Genomic DNA, 16,261 nt, shown 5'->3' on the forward strand with positions numbered 1-16,261 from the left:
CAATATCTATCCACATTAAGGTAATTTAGCCTTAACCAGTCCTCACTTCTAAATATAATAATGATAATAATAATAATAACTATAATATTACTGTGATAAAAATAACATTAATAGACAAAAATAATAAAAAATAACAATAATAAATTAATAATAATAAAATATAAAACAATATCACTATTAAGGATAACATTCACTTTATATTCTGTGTTATTATCCGAACTGACCCCACCAATACACAGTACAGTATAATTTGTTCCACTGACTCGTAATATTCATCAAAATACTGTACCACAAGACCCAAAAGAACACACACACACATCAACATAGCATTAATGAAGGAACACAGGAGGAAGTGGTGATGGTAGTTGATTCTCACTAAACACGACAAATCAACAGACATCTAAACTTGCTTACGGAGGACAATAATACTGGAGGAAAGTAACACCGGTATTTGTTGACTTTCATTCATACGTGGAGGTAACACACACGTACACACTCCGTTGACACTCGCATAGATCAGACAGTCACTTAAAATGAACTGTACAGGGGCCCCCCAAATTTGAGGATTCTTATTTTGCGGATGACACTCTGGATGTACCCAAGAATGTCTGTGGGTAGGTTTTAAAGTTGCGGGCATTTTTGCGGCTGGGACAGGGAGCCATTCATTCTAGAGACCGTAATTTCCTTTACCTGTATTGTATATGTGTGTGTGTGTACACACACACACACATATACAATACAGGTAAAAGAAATAATTGTCCTAAGGGCAAACACATGAAGAGAATATACATTTCTTTGTACACAAGTAACAATGGACCCCCCCCCCCCAGTCAGCAAATGTTATTCGCGGATTTGCCGATTCGCGGCCATTTTGAGAACCTAACTCCCGCGAATTTGGGGGACCCCTGTACTGTAATGTACTGTACTCTCTGATCTGAACATCAATTAGATACAGTAGTAATTGGTTCCTTAAACTTTTTCTCCTACTTAGAAGTATAAAAAAATATTAACTTATAAATTATACAGTAGTCGATCAGAAGGAAGGTTTTTTTAAATATAAATATCACATATGTTGATTATCAAGAAACATAGTAGTATTACAAGTCATACACAGGGCATATCAGAAAAAAACAACTATACAACACCTCTACCATAATCCATAAGGCAGCGTGTAACAATCTTTCTGAGAAACCCTGTACTCTACTCTCATGGAAGAATCTAAGAAAAAAGTTCCAGACAGTCACAATAAGGCAACACAATCACACTATCTGAATGGAAGAATTGGCTCCATTCAACTGACTCTCGTTCGTTCTCAGTGGCAGCACTCTCAGCTGTTGTTCGATGTCCTTTAGGTTTCTGTCGGCGTTCTCGACCTTGTGAGCGACCAACTTGTAGTAGAAGTGGAAGGCAAACAGCACGAAGAACAGCATTACCGGCACCACGACCACCAGTGACGAGATGGCCGCATTGCGCGAGTAATCCAGGAACTTGACCCAGCTGAGGAGGGCGATCTCCACAAGGAACAGCAAGATGCCCAGCGTAGTCGAGATGATCCACGCTCCCTCAATGTATCTTGGGACACAATTGCCCTTTATTAGTCTCGGGACACAGTAGCCCTGAGTAGCCTATGGACTAAATACCTGTAGCCCTGAGTAGCGTATAGCCACAATAGCCTTTGTTATTCTATGGACGAAATCATTCTTATCATTCTTTGGACAAAATAGCCCTGAGTAGCCTATGGTCACAATAGACCTCATCATTCTGTGGACAAAATAGCCCTGAGTAGCCTATGGACACAATAGCCCTTATCATTCTCTGAGCTAAATAGCCCTGAGTAGCCCATGGACGCAATAGCCCTTATTAGTTACTGGACAAAATAGCCCGGCATAGCCTATGTACACAATAGCCCTTATCATTCTATGGACAAAATAGCCCTCAATATCAAATGGACAAAATAGTCATCACAAATTCGTTCTCGTATTTGTATACATACTTGTTCTATCTGTATACATACTTGTTCTATCTGTATACATACTTGTTCTATCTGTACACATACTTGTCCTTGTATTTGTAAGAAGAACAATTAAACACTTGGCAGTGAGTAAACCTTGTATGATAACTGTACAGTAGAGTCCATAGTGAAGGAATTGAATACCTCCTATATAAAGTGAATCTATATTACCCCAAAAGTATATTAATAATCACAAAATATATTCAGAAATATATCAGTTCCCCCAGATGGTGAGAGGAGAATAAAGTTGTTTGAAATTGAAGAAATGCTGAGGATTTTTGACCACGAGAACATAATCATCGGCAAACAGTATTGACAAGTACACTAAATTGCGAAGGTTTAACAGGTCGCTAAGCATGTAAAAAGAGAGAGAGAGAGAGACAGACTGAGAGAGAAGACAAAGAATAAACATGAGAGAAGAGAGAGAGAGAAAGAGAGCTGTCTATGCCACACACAAGAGACCTTCACACCAAACCACATCACCACTACATGTCACATCGCTCACCTGTGCATGGTGAGGTGAGGCGACTCGGCGATGTTCGTGGTGCCGTGCAGGCTGGTCATGGAGTCGACGTGCGCCATGCTAGCGAAGGCCTCCACGTGGGGCAGGACGCAGGTGGAGATCATGAGAGCCAGTAGGTGCACCGCCACAAGGAGAGTCGTGCAGATGCTGTAGGCTACCAACAGGCCTTCGGGAACCTTGCTGCAGTTGTGAGCCTCTGGGTTCTGTTCCGCATTGCAACTTTGCGTGAGCTGAAGCTCCACCATCGCTACCTAGAGGAGGAGAGGAAGAAATAAGAAAGGGGAATAAGGAGAATGAAGTGATGACAATAATAATAAGAGGAGGAGGAAGGAAAAGAAGAGGAAAATTAAATAATTATGAGACAAAGAAGACAAATGACAATTAAAAAACCAAAAAATTAAATTAAGAAGAAATAAGAAAGATTATTATACGTAACATACAGTCTGACTTGTTTGTGCGGTGATTCAGTATAAATATTCCAGCTTTCTTCACCTCTGATTGAACACCCGAATGCATAACCTAACCCTCCTCTTTTAGACCTAAGGTGTTTAATCAGCAGGTGAAATAAACTGGGGTGTCTAAATTTCATCATTAACCTAAATACATCAAGCTTAACTAACCCCCACATTTAGCATGTGGGTGTTTAAATCATCAGTTGAAATAAGCTGCGTCTAATCATCAACAGAGCTAAAATAACAATCACAATATAGCCTCACGTCTAGAATCTTTCCACTACGAATTGATTTTAAAATACAGTACCATCGCAAATCCGGAGAGGAGAGCGGATGTTCGACTCGAGGCCTTCAGCTTAGCCCGACTCAAGTGTAGCTGACGTAACGTATACATCCCCATTGGATTGGTTGTCGACGGCACCAAGCGCATGGAAATCTGGTGGAAACGAGCCATTACTTATACCATCATAACAAATACAGCATTATCACGACTCCAATTTATTCTTGAGATCAAATGTTACATGCACACACACTCCAATAAAGTATCTTTACGGAGGGGGGTCAGATGAATCTCAAAATGAACGCCGCGACTCCCACTTTCTCGGTAGGGTTGTCAAAATCATCCGTCCGTTGTGTCAATTTTGTCTAACACAAAATCGTAAAGATACTTTTTGTAGTGTGTGGACGTCTAGATAAAACAAAGAATATGTAAATCAAACGAGAAATAAAGCTCAACAAAGCGCTTGTGTCTAGTGTGTGTGTGTATGTGCAGCATCTGATGTACAGCGTCGGTGATTAAAAAACTAAAAAATGTAATTACAAACCTTCATGACTCATTAACTTTAAGTTCTGTAAAATTATACATTAATAAACACTATCTCAAGAACAGCAGCTAACTATAACATATTCCTACTTCAATTTAAAAAAACCCAATGACCATCACAGTCTATATTAGTCAAATATTTCTATGTCAAAATCAAAAACAACAAACCACAATCATCCTTACTTCTAATTCAATCTAACTCGTATATATTACCTCAAAGAAATACATCAAGAAGGAAAGTATATATTCATTAGTACTGAACTAACACTGTATCTATATCATGTCTGTAATTACTGTAATGTCACACTACTGTACTAAACTGTACTTGTTAAAACAGACTTAAATATCAAGAAGAGATTAAGTAACATTAAATCAATCAATAAATGTGAATATATTGTTCATTGAAATATAGCAACACCTGAAGAATATCCACCCCAGATGTATTTCACCTAAAAACTATCTTAACTTAACCTCACCCCACCAATAGCATCAGGGCAGTTAGCTAATCTAGAGGTGGAACAAGCTGGGGTGGAGATTCTTCAGGTTATCCAAAATACATACAGTACACAATAATATCTATAACACCATACACAAAATACTTAATAACAGTGGACAGTTCGGGATAATCACAGAGCCAATGGGAATACAGCAGTCGGCACCTTTCCATATGAATGGCCAGCATACATGCGAGTCAGTACATTAGGTTAGGTTAGGTTGCTTGCATGGTACAGTATTAGGTCTGTGTGCTTGCTATGGGCTCAAACCACATTCGTATGAGACAGGTTAGTGGTGTAGATAATTCACATATAAATCTGAACTACTGTAATTTTCCCTTATCATTTCTTAACTTACCTATAGTACAGTACTGTATTTATCACTCCTGTACTACAATCAAGTCTTCATACTACCAGTAACTACCTGTACCTGTACTTTCAATTAATATCATCTTTCATCACTAAGTTCTATTTCTAAACAGCATTAACCTATGGACAGAGTTTGTTATTAAGTCACTAGTGTACAGAAAACTATCAACCAGCTGTCTAGATTATATGGAACATTTATTTGCCCTGGGCAGATGACTGACAAAATTCACTTAACCAGATAAAATTTCTTTAACTTCCTTTGACAAATTCTTAAGAGTATTTTTCTTTGCACATTCTAAAACATTCAAACTAATACTTTTAAGAACTATAGTTATATTTTCTGCAATACCTTCAATGTTTCTTTAAAAAATGGCTATGATATTCTGTCCCACTGAATCTCTACTCATGTGAATCAAGCACGGAGAGGAAGTCCTGTTATCATGTTGTATCCTCTGCTGATTACTTCTAGCCTGTTGTACTATAATCCTGTGCAGTAATTATTGGGCTTCTACACCAAAACACTCCCAGATCAGATGTTATTACTGCCATCCAATTACCAGTTCACTACATGCTCAATAAATGTTCAGAATACATTATAGAACTCAACCACCACAGAGAAACATACACACACATTAACACAACCACCACAGAGAAACATACACACACATTAACACAACCACCACAGAGAAACATACACACACATTAACACAACCACCACAGAGAAACATACACACACATTAACACAACCACCACAGAGAAACATACACACACATTAACACAACCACCACAGAGAAACATTAACACAACCACCACAGAGAAACATACACACACATTAACACAACCACCACAGAGAAACATACACACACATTAACACAACCACCACAGAGAAACATACACACACATTAACACTAAAATAACAAAACAGTTAAATATATACCACAAATAATAACCAAGTAAATATATTTTAACCAAATTAAATAAAAACTTAATACCACAACTAAATGTATTTATAAAAAAGTTAAATACATTTCTACTGAACTACACAATGAAAATCAGATCATCATAAAATATATAAGATAAATACAATACAATACAGCACAATACAATACATGCCAGTGATGAAAACGTATTGTCAGTACAGGTAAAATCATTATATCGAGGCTTTACTTTATTGTCAATCATCCGTCCATTACTAAACTACTTACAACTAAACTTACAAAATACTGTACTTAAAACACACTAAAATAGTTAATGAATTAATAATTAACAAAGAGTAAGGAAGGGAATAAGGGAATTAAAACCATCACATTCACCAAACAATAAATTCCCATACACAACGTAACACCATCAAAAGCTTCACGTGAATCAAACATTTACACGGGGTCATTACTCGCTACACACCATAAATAAATAAAGGCATTCAATAATCAGAGTAGATACAGCCATCCCTGAGGGTTATAAGGCACTGGTTAAGGGCGAGGAACAGATCACCTCGCCTCAGTCCACAGTGATGCAGAGGATGAAACAAAAGAACGCAAGAGGACAGAAGCTATGAAGAAGCTCGTGTGGTGCAGCCGACAGTCTATGTGAGGAAGTTATGAGAGCGTCGCAATAGAGATCACAGTAAAGTACAGTAGGCTATGGGTAAATGTATACTGTACACTACTACAGGATAGTTATATGTACCATTTCCTACTAACCGCAGGCCCATGCACAGCAGTCAGTGTTCCTATATCTGGGTAGAGCTGAGACGCTACCGATTCGGGGTAGTAGTACCTTCCTCGACCTTGTCCCTGAGGAGGTGGGGAGGGAGGGACCAGCAGGGAGGATTGTCCAGCGTCTGGCCCAAACATAGGCCCAACAACAACAACAATGGAGGTCCGACGATGACACAAACAAACAACGCCCGCGAGAGGATCTTGTCCCCTTATCCTGTAAACGGGTTATTGGCAAAAACACACGTTAGTTCACATCTGTCACTAGCTGGTTAGCTCTCACATCAAACTTACCTCTGAAGGAGACTCACTCTCCACTAATGGTGAACAACTGAAAAATAATTTATCTGGCAAATAAAACATTATAATACAAGACTTGAATGAGACATATATAAATGAATATCAACTTTAAGAATCCTGGAATATACAGTAAAGTAAAAAGACATTCATAAATATAATGTAATCCTTCAAGCCTCAGTTCCACACAAGCACTAACTCTAATAAACCAGCTTAACACACACACAACTCTTTAATATTTTATACATGATCAAAAACACTTAAAATATTGACACACCAACACCAGTCATGCTTTTAATCAACTCTCCTGTACTATCCTTAAAACATACTCAAATTTCTTCACACAAACCTATCTTAAAAATAATTCAAAATGTAAAAATACAAATAATTATACAGCAGCACATAACGACTATGTAACCAAATAAATATCTGACCATCACATTATATTCCACTTTTTAATGATGCTTGACCTCTCCATCATGATTTAACTGCTCTAATCCATCAATAATCTCTAATCCTTATCCGTAGTGCCCGGTGATGATCCAATTGAAGGCTTGGCAGGAGAGGTCGATACTATCATGATGGAAAATAGAAGGATAGAATGTGTGGTTGTTTAGCCGTGATGATGATTGATTTTCCGAGGTTAAGGATTTGGGTTGGGTTCGGTTTGGTTAGGTTAAGTTAATGGCGACCTGTAGTGTAATGGTCAGCATGCTCGTCTCGCAAGCATGTGGACAAGGGTTCGATCCCCGGGCAGGGTGAAACTACCGGTATAGGCTAGTTTCTTTATGCCATTTGCCTCCATCTACCTAGCAGTAATTGGGGACCTGGATGTTTATCAATTTGTGGATCGTGTTCCGAGGTAATACTTAGCCAGTGCAGTTGACGAGTTGTCTGGTCTTCTCGGACTATTCCTTGGCACTGGGTCAGCCAGCTCGTTAACTCAGAGAGTGGTTATGTTGGTGACAGCTTCTACACCTTAAACAAATTTACGCCTAGGTGGCCCTTGGGCCGGCCATCGTCATTACACGAGGGGCAACCATTATTTTATTAGGTTAGGTTGTTTAGTCATCGGTTGAGGTTAAGTTTGGTTAGGTTAGGTTAAGGTGGTTAATCTTAAGGTGAAATAAGCTGGGGTGGAGATTCTTCAAGTGATTCCGTACGTGCATTAAAACCTTTGCACGAATAAATAATGTAAACCTCGTATCAACGTAATGAAAAAAATATTACAAACAAATAATATTTTACAAATTAACAAAAACTAACAAAATAAGGAAAATACTCCTGAAATTAATTATACATCGTTATATCCGCCACCCGTCAAATTAACACAGCAGTTGAACGAGGCGGCAAACCTGACCCTGGGCTTCGTTCTTGTTAAAAATCACCATAAATTACCGTAGTTAATTTTAAAAGTCAGAGAATACAAGTAATCAAGAGGAAAATAATCGATAATTCGTATTAAATAATCATCCTCGACAAAAGCCTATTCACTCAACGTCAAATTGAGTTTGAAGGGAAATATCTCGTAAATTCTGATAAACTTGGATTTTTTTATTTTTAATTGGGGGTTTTACGTTGGATTAATTTATTTAGACATTATGACATTGTTAAAAAGTTGTGTTAGTAATATACAATAATTATATGGGCGTGGGATAATGTATGTTGTAAATAATGAAGACCTAACACACTACATTATTATAACTCTAAGGCATTATTAATTAAGGCATTTTAAAAGCTGGGAGAAAATTATATACTCGTGAATATACAACAGAAATTAATACACGTAAAACAATGGCTGGTCTTCTATCATCTAATGGAGCTATGTGGCCTATAATCAATTACCTCTATAACGCCATTAAGCATCACTAACTCATTTCTAAAGCCTTAATGAGACTAAAACGCCATTATGAGCCTCTTACCTACCTTCCCAAGGCTTATATGACCTTAGAAGGTCTTAGTAATTTGGTGCTCGAGATCTAAACTTCTTCAGGAACCAAAACACTACAACATTTATGACGTCATGGATAGATTGACCAATGCTAGAGGAGGCTGGGGATGTAAGTTATGACGTAAGGGATATATAGACCAATAGCAAGATAGGAAGGGAAACATGGTCGGTCTGTGGTTGGTTGGTTGTGGGATATTTTGACCAATAGTATCTTAGGAAGTGGGTGTTTAGTTGTCTGTGATTGGTCAGTTTTATCCTGTGAGACTAATATTGTTGTTTGGTATAAATAATAAAGTTGTTGTTGTTTGTTTATTTACACCTATTAGAGTTTAAAATAATTTAATATATATTACAAGGAATTAATTTTTGTTCAAGATGTGGGTTTATTTTCTTACTTTGTCTATTTTAATCAATTTATTATATTTTTTGTTCAGATCGTTTAAACTGGTCTGTCATTCTTTAAGAAATAACCACAACAACTTTTTCAGCATAATTATAGACTACAAATATTTAATATATCATAAAACACATCAAAATAAACCACTCAAATAAATATTCACTAAAACATACATAATATCACGAAATATATTGTATGTTCATTAAATAACATAAATAGCTAAGTAAATTAAAGCCATTTTAGGATAGAAATCTTATTAGAAATTATTATCATGAGGAATAGAAATTTTTTAAGTTAAAGAAATTTAATATTAGTGTGTTTTAAAGTTAGTAATTAATGAAGACTGGTTGTTGTTGTCTCTCCTGGGATAAGAGGAGAGGGAGGCCGGCGGGGGATGGGAAGGAGAGAGGCTGAGCGGCTTGTCTTGTTTTGGAAGGTTCAGTCAACGTTGTCACACCTTTATTTTACCTGTTTTTCGCAATGGTAAGCTGATTAATGAGTCTTATGAGCTGTGGGAAATAATTATGTATGTGGAGGATGAGATAGAGAGTAGTTAGGTGGTGTTACATTGATTTTAAGAGGTTGTAAGTTGTTAAAATGGTAAAGCTGGTTTGTGGTTGATCCATCTCGTGAGGAATTTAATTTATCAATTTTCATTATGGTAAAGTGTTTAATGAGTCTTTATGAGCTGTAATAAATGATAAGGTGTGAGAGGGATGGGGTAGAGAGTGGTTGAGAGGAGATACAGTGAGCTTAAATATAGTAGATTGGTTAGTGTGTAGTGGGAACCTCTCGTTGGTTTATCTCGAGTAAGTTACTTTATCCTTTTTCACTCTATTGAAATATTTAACGGACAGTGATTGGTTATTGTGAGCTGATAACATATGGTAGCAGGTCGTTCCAGCATTTAACAACTACCTGGTGTAGTTAATTCTCTCTCCTATTGGTTAGGTTAGGTTAGGTATTACAATTGAAACACAAAGATTTAATTATTTCTTGAGTCATGACTTAAAATATACTCTCAATGAAATTTTCTTCCTTGTGAGAGAGGATTTTATTTGGTTTATTGGTATTTTATAAGCAATTTATTCCCATACTGTGTGAGTTAATATTACTTACTATATTGTAACTGAGGTTTAATTGATGGTATATTATTGTTGTGTGTTGCCGTGTGTCAGGAAATACGTAATATATCAAAATACAAATATACCAAACCTGATGAGATATTGTATTGCTGTATCTATATTAAACATTTATATATATAGTTATGGAATGTTTATGTTGAGTTACTTACCGGTACCTACTAAACACAGTAAATATTTACACTTGAATTTATATAAACATTATGAATTTTTACACAATCACACATATACAAAGATGTTATTTGATTTACACACAGTATGGAGATTTTTTTTTTTTTACACAAATTTACACTAATTCACAGGCTCATACGATCTTACTAGTGCAGCCTGGGCCCAAACCAGAGACCAGGACGTTTTCCGATTACGAAAGCGTGAACGAGTGTATGGAAGGTATGTTGATAATCCTGGGCTGTATAGTTACCCCTCCCCCCTGTGCCCTCCCTGTGACTGCCCTCTGTAACTCCCCCCCCTGTGCCCTCCCCTGTGACTGCCCTCTGCTCCCCCCCTGTGCCCTCCCTGTGACTGCCTCTGCTTAACTCCCCCCTGTGCCCTCCCTGTGACTGCCCTCTGTAACTCCCCCTGTGCCCTCCCTGTGACCGCCCTCTGTAGCTCCCCCCCCTGTGCCTCCTGTGACTGCCCTCTGTAGCTCCCCCCTGTGCCTCCTGTGACTGCCCTCATAACTCCCTGCCCTCACATGACTGCCCTGCTCCCCTGCGCCCTCCTGTGACTGCCCTCTGCTCCCCCCCGTGCCCTCCTGTGACTGCCCTCTGTAACTCCCCCTGTGCCCTCCCTGTGACTGCCCTCTGTAACTCCCCCCCCCTGTGCCCTCCCTGGCTCACCTCTGTAACTCCCCCCCCTGTGCCTCCCTGTGACTGCCCTCTGTACCCCCCTGTGCCCTCCCTGCTGACTGCCCTGTACCCCCTGTGCCCTCCTGTGACTGCCCTCTGCCCCCCCTGTGCCCTCCCTGTGACTGCCTCTGCCCCCTGTGCCCTCCCTGTGACTGCCCTCTGTAACTCCCATGCCCTCCTGTGACTCCACCTCTGTAACTCCCCCTGTGCCTCATGACTCCCCTGTAACTCCCCCCTACCCTGTGTTTTATTTATTCTTTTTTTTATTTTTGTCGTTCCATTATTTTATTAGCTAACTGGCCATAAGGGTCATTTTGCTGTTATTTGTTGTTTGGTTGTGGACTTTATTGGTGTGATGTCGCTTGTGGTGATTAGCCGTAGATTTGGTTGTTTATTTCACTTGATTTTTAAATGCCCTAATGCTATCCTAATCCAATCTAATCTAACGTAATTTAGCCTAACTTAACCTAATCTAACCTAATCTAGCTTAAATTAATCTGCACTTACTCTAACCTAACCAATTCTAGTAAAAGTTAACCTAATCTAATCTAACTTAATTTAACCACATCTAACTTAATCTGATTCAACCAACTCTATCCTAATCTAACCACTTATCCCCAAAATAGCATTAGGGTGGTTAATAGTGAGGTTAAACAAGCTTGGAGGGGGTGTAGTGTCCTCTGGTTAACTAATACAGTGATCTATTGAGTGTCCTGTGTAATCAGAGCTAAAGATAACAACTTCCTAGGCCTAAGATAACACACCACACCTCTTGTAGATTCGGTATGTTTATTACGCACTTTGTTACACTGTTTTTTCCTCCACTGTATCGCTCGATGTATACACACTGTGCGTTAGTTTAAATACCCCAGGCTGGGATTCCATTGAGGATGCCTGGTGATGTTGAGAAGTGTGATCGCATCGTTAACCTGTACCTTGAGATTAATAGGAGTAATTAACAGATTGGAGAGATATATACAGTCAAATATAGAGTTAACCATTGGTTCAGCATGTGTGTAGACAAGGCAGGTATACAGTTCAGCATGTATATACTGTAGACAATGCAGGTATACAGTTCAGCATGTGTGTAGACAAGGCAGGTATACAGTTCAGCATGTGTGTAGACAATGCAGGTATACAGTTCATCATGTATATATAAAGTGCATGTATACTTTATAGAGTTTCCTGGGGTGTCTAATCTAACAGTTCATTATGTTTTGGAGAATTAAATGTACCGTCATGTGGCCGATTAATTTTTGTACACATAGATCGGTAATTAGTTAGAGTAATTAAGCTTTAAGTGATTAGATATACTGTGTGATTAGTTTTTGATACTTTTAGCTAATTAATTAGAATTTTAGTAAGATTAAATGTAAGTAAATGACTGACTAATTACATATTATTCTTGGTAATTAAATTTTTAGACGATTCAACCAGACCAAACGACATAGATGATTCAATGAAACCAAACGACTTGGACAATTCAACCAGACCAAACGACCCGGTCAATTCAACCAGACCAAAACGACTTAAACGATGCAACGACACCAAACGACCCGACTGATTATTATTGTTATTATTATTTCTTCTCCGCCCATATTAATGATAAATTATGCCCCCCCAACCCCTAAGCAGGAGTGTGTAAGATCTACGAGGAGCATCTGAAGCGGATGAATCCCAACACCCCAAGCATCACCTACGACATATCACAACTCTTCGATTTTATTGACCAGTTGGCTGACCTCTCCTGCCTAGTGTGAGTGGGGTGGTGGTGGTGTTGTGAGTACGTGTGTGTGTTTGTTTGAGTATGTGTGGGTTTTTGAGTATCTGTGTGTGTGTGGTTTGAGTACATGTGTGTGTGTTTGTTTGTTTGAATATGTGTGTGTTTGTTTGAGTACATGTGTGTGTGTGGTTGTTTAGTACCTGTGTCTAATTGTTTGAGTACCTGAGTCTGGTTGTGATTAGCTTGATTACGATGACAATGGACTCGGGGAGGTTAAGTCATCATAGTCAAGGGATTAAGTCATCATAATCCAGAGGTTAAATCATCATCATAGTCACAGGATTAAGTCAACATAGTCACCTGAACATTAGTCATCCTACCTTATATCATGTGATGCTTAAAGTTATCTGAAGGGGTCGGTTAAGTTAAGGTTTTTTCATAATCAGGTGAAATAATCTCGGGTGTCTAGTTTTCATATGATTCCTTATTTTGATCATGGTATCAAGGATAGACTATAGACCCACTTTGTCACTTATGCTATAGTTTTAAGTTGTTTCTGTCTATTTAAGTTGTCGGAAATAATTTACTCATTCCCTCCCGTCTGCCTAAGTTGTCGAAAAAACATAGACATTTGGATAGATTTAGCCCATTAGCTACATATACTATATATTTATATGTGTACGTTTGTTTATGTTTATTTACGTTGGCCTCGTCTTTACAGGTACCAGAAGAGCACTAACACCTATGCACCCTATAACAAGGATTGGATAAAGGAGAAAATCTACATCCTGTTGAGACGCCAAGCTGCTAAGGCCAATTAAAATGACGACGTTGCAACTAACTCACTAACTCACTAACTGGAAATATTTGAATGTTTTTTATTATTTTTTTTCTGGGCAATTTAGAAAAAAAAACTGGATTATTTAAAATAAAAAACAAAAAAAATATAACATCTGCTGGATATCTTGGTGTTGTGTGTGTGTGGATTTGCAGGAGGATCTAAGATACAGTGTAAGTAAGGACAGTGTCAGAATAGTCAGGTTTAATATGGTTAGGTAAAAAAGGTGAAACAAATCAAAATTGGAAAGTAACGCCAAGAAACATCCCAGTAAACCACTTCCTCAGATTGTAAAAAAAAAATAAAAATGTAAATCATGAAGACTTTAGATTGTAAAAGAATGTAAATACTGTAAATCCATCCTGAAGGTGAGAGATAAAAGGGTGTGAACACCACACGTAAGAGGTTGTCCAAGTTTACACCTAAAAAGAAAAAAAGAAGAAATTTCATCCAAGTGAAAATGTCATCGTGAATATTTGATGCAATTGGACAGGAAAAACTTTTATACTCATCAACTCCGAAAGAATGTTCAAATTGTGTCCGAATTGGGTAGTAATGTACGATGTCAATATTTTTCATCAATCAAAATGAACGACGTGTATAAGATCATTATTATACATGGCAGTTGGTGAGAATATGTACAGGGTGTGTGGGAAGGATGGTGGTGATCGCGTGTAGACGTTTGCATTACAACAGCAAAATTGTCCTCCCTGGTTGATTTGCGAGGTCTCCGACAGGTGAGGAAAACATTGCTGTCCTACAAGCATTTCACGCGATCTCCGGGAAAAAAAAGTCTGTAAGGCAGCGCGTGCATGAGTGTATGTGCGCGTGTGTACGGTGCATATTTCCCAGACGCCCTGTAGAAGTAGTTCCCAAATATCCCCGGGAAAAACAGTACAAACCATAAGTGTGCGAGTGTGTGTGTGTTGATCCCGTCGTTCTGGATTTTAAGTTTCTGCGTCCATATACCGTCACGTAATTATTTCAGGAGAGATGATTTTGTTTTCTTTTAACGTGCGTGCGGAGCCGAGCGAGACCTGTGCCTCTGTGCGATTATTATTTTGGCCGCTGCCACCACCACAGTTATTGATATAATGTCACTTGGGTTCGGGGTCTGGGGGTTTCTTTTGGCATTGTATGAGGCATCGAATGGTTCTTAGTAGTTCTGATCTGTAGTAGTCTGTCTGTCTGTCTCATTGTGGATTATTATTATTTTTTTTTAATATTTGTGGATAAGTAACTGCACCTATCCTTACCGTGACAGTTATTTTTTGTGGGGATTAAAGTGTAATTAACAGTCAAATTTTGGGGGGAATAACTTTAATTAACAGTCACTGGGCAGTCATTAGTTATACACAGTTCAGGAAAATTGACTAAGTCAATCAACAAGAAGGAGTAAAGAAGACTGTCGATATAAATAATTTTGGCTTTGTGTACGTGTCGGGTTATTTAATTTAATCTATACAGGAATTTTGTGCCCCATTATTTCTTGCTTGTAATGCAATGTTTATTTTCTTCATGGGCTAGAGGCATTCCAGGACCTCCCCCAAAGCTGCATTTAAGAACACCCGTTAACTATTCCGACATTGTTTACGCCTCGCACAACAAACGCGTCGGTCCGTTCCTCATTTCGTCCGTTCATGGAAGCACATTAACGGACTTTTATTTTATTTGTTAATCCCAGAAAAATAATAATAAAGGCTTTGAGCTAAAACAGTGGTGGGTACAGTATTTTGTACGAGACTTATTTTCTCATCGTGGCACATATATATTTATATTGTGATGGAACAAACGTACTTTTTTTATTTATTTTTTTTTATGGTGACTCAAGATTTGTGAAGTCATTCGATGTCATGAGGATTTCCTCAAGTCACTTTCGATGTCACACTCATTTAGTATAATAATTTTAAGTGTTCATCTGTCTGATGACTATACACATAACTTAGGGTCTCCTGCATTAAAAGTAAAAAAGAGTATATAGAATAATTTACTCCCAATTATTTTTTTCATTTCTTACTCATTCTTCATGTGTTAATATGTATTTAGAATATTCATAATAAAAATCAATGAAAAGTAATTTGTGTGTTTCATTGTCGTATTTTTTATTCTATGATTAATAAACACACATGTACACATAGACTGACACCAGTATAAGCAAACACACACACTAATGAAAACAATGTACTGTACATAATATAAAAAAAGGGCAAAATACCAAATAAAGACAAAAATTATCTCAAACGAGTATTGTGGACGTAAGGAAACAAGTGGTCACGCCCCTGTACCTGCCAACCTACGAGAGACAACTGGGTAAACATTAGGTAGATCAAGATGTCTGTGTAGGAGAAGAACCGTGAGTATTATGGCCAGCAGAGCCACTCATCCACCTGATACAATCCTAATTACTATCATAACTGGATAAAAATATGCATAACACTTATCTAATTCCTCCAATCCAGATAATATATAAAGTAGGTAAGATATATTGAACTATAGAACCTTGAATTTATTTTTTTTGGTCATGGTGATTGTGGTAGTGATGGTGGTAGTTGTGAAATTGATGCCAACAGTGTATAACAGAGAGCCAGTCCATGCCCACAGTGCCAACAGTACCTAACAGAGACGTGACCAACCTCCTAAGTGGCTAACAAGCCGATAAATGGCGAAGATGTTTAAAT

At 38.0% G+C, this 16,261-nt stretch overlaps 2 protein-coding genes across 8 annotated transcripts; one reads left to right on the top strand and one right to left on the bottom strand.

Moving 5' to 3' along the window:
* Positions 1-826: 826 nt before the first annotated feature.
* Positions 827-8,702, bottom strand: LOC121869550 (calcium release-activated calcium channel protein 1-like). Of its 6 annotated transcripts, none has more exons than XM_042370937.1 (5): positions 8,607-8,702; positions 6,373-6,604; positions 3,294-3,422; positions 2,517-2,785; positions 827-1,572 (listed from the first exon to the last, which is right to left on the bottom strand). In XM_042370937.1, exons 2-5 carry the CDS (start codon positions 6,523-6,525, stop codon positions 1,260-1,262), a joined length of 864 nt encoding a protein of 287 aa, XP_042226871.1. In that variant the 5' UTR covers positions 6,526-6,604; positions 8,607-8,702; the 3' UTR covers positions 827-1,259. The 6 variants fall into 6 exon arrangements, with proteins under 6 accessions (XP_042226871.1, XP_042226870.1, XP_042226876.1 ...); XM_042370936.1 differs by having other exon boundaries at positions 8,611-8,701; XM_042370942.1 differs by lacking the exon at positions 6,373-6,604 and adding an exon at positions 6,682-6,718 and having other exon boundaries at positions 8,611-8,665.
* A 715-nt stretch (positions 8,703-9,417) lies between these two features.
* On the top strand, positions 9,418-15,660 carry LOC121869552 (enhancer of rudimentary homolog). 2 transcript variants are annotated; one of them, XM_042370943.1, is made up of 4 exons: positions 9,418-9,515; positions 10,477-10,564; positions 12,655-12,778; positions 13,467-15,660. In XM_042370943.1, exons 1-4 carry the CDS (start codon positions 9,513-9,515, stop codon positions 13,564-13,566), a joined length of 315 nt encoding a protein of 104 aa, XP_042226877.1. In that variant the 5' UTR covers positions 9,418-9,512; the 3' UTR covers positions 13,567-15,660. The 2 variants fall into 2 exon arrangements, with proteins under 2 accessions (XP_042226877.1, XP_042226878.1); XM_042370944.1 differs by having other exon boundaries at positions 12,658-12,778.
* Positions 15,661-16,261: the final 601 nt, after the last annotated feature.

The sequence above is a fragment of the Homarus americanus genome, unplaced genomic scaffold, assembly GCF_018991925.1.
Source record: "Homarus americanus isolate GMGI-L3 unplaced genomic scaffold, GMGI_Hamer_2.0 scaffold23578, whole genome shotgun sequence".
In the NCBI taxonomy this organism is placed as follows: Eukaryota; Metazoa; Arthropoda; class Malacostraca; order Decapoda; family Nephropidae; genus Homarus; species Homarus americanus.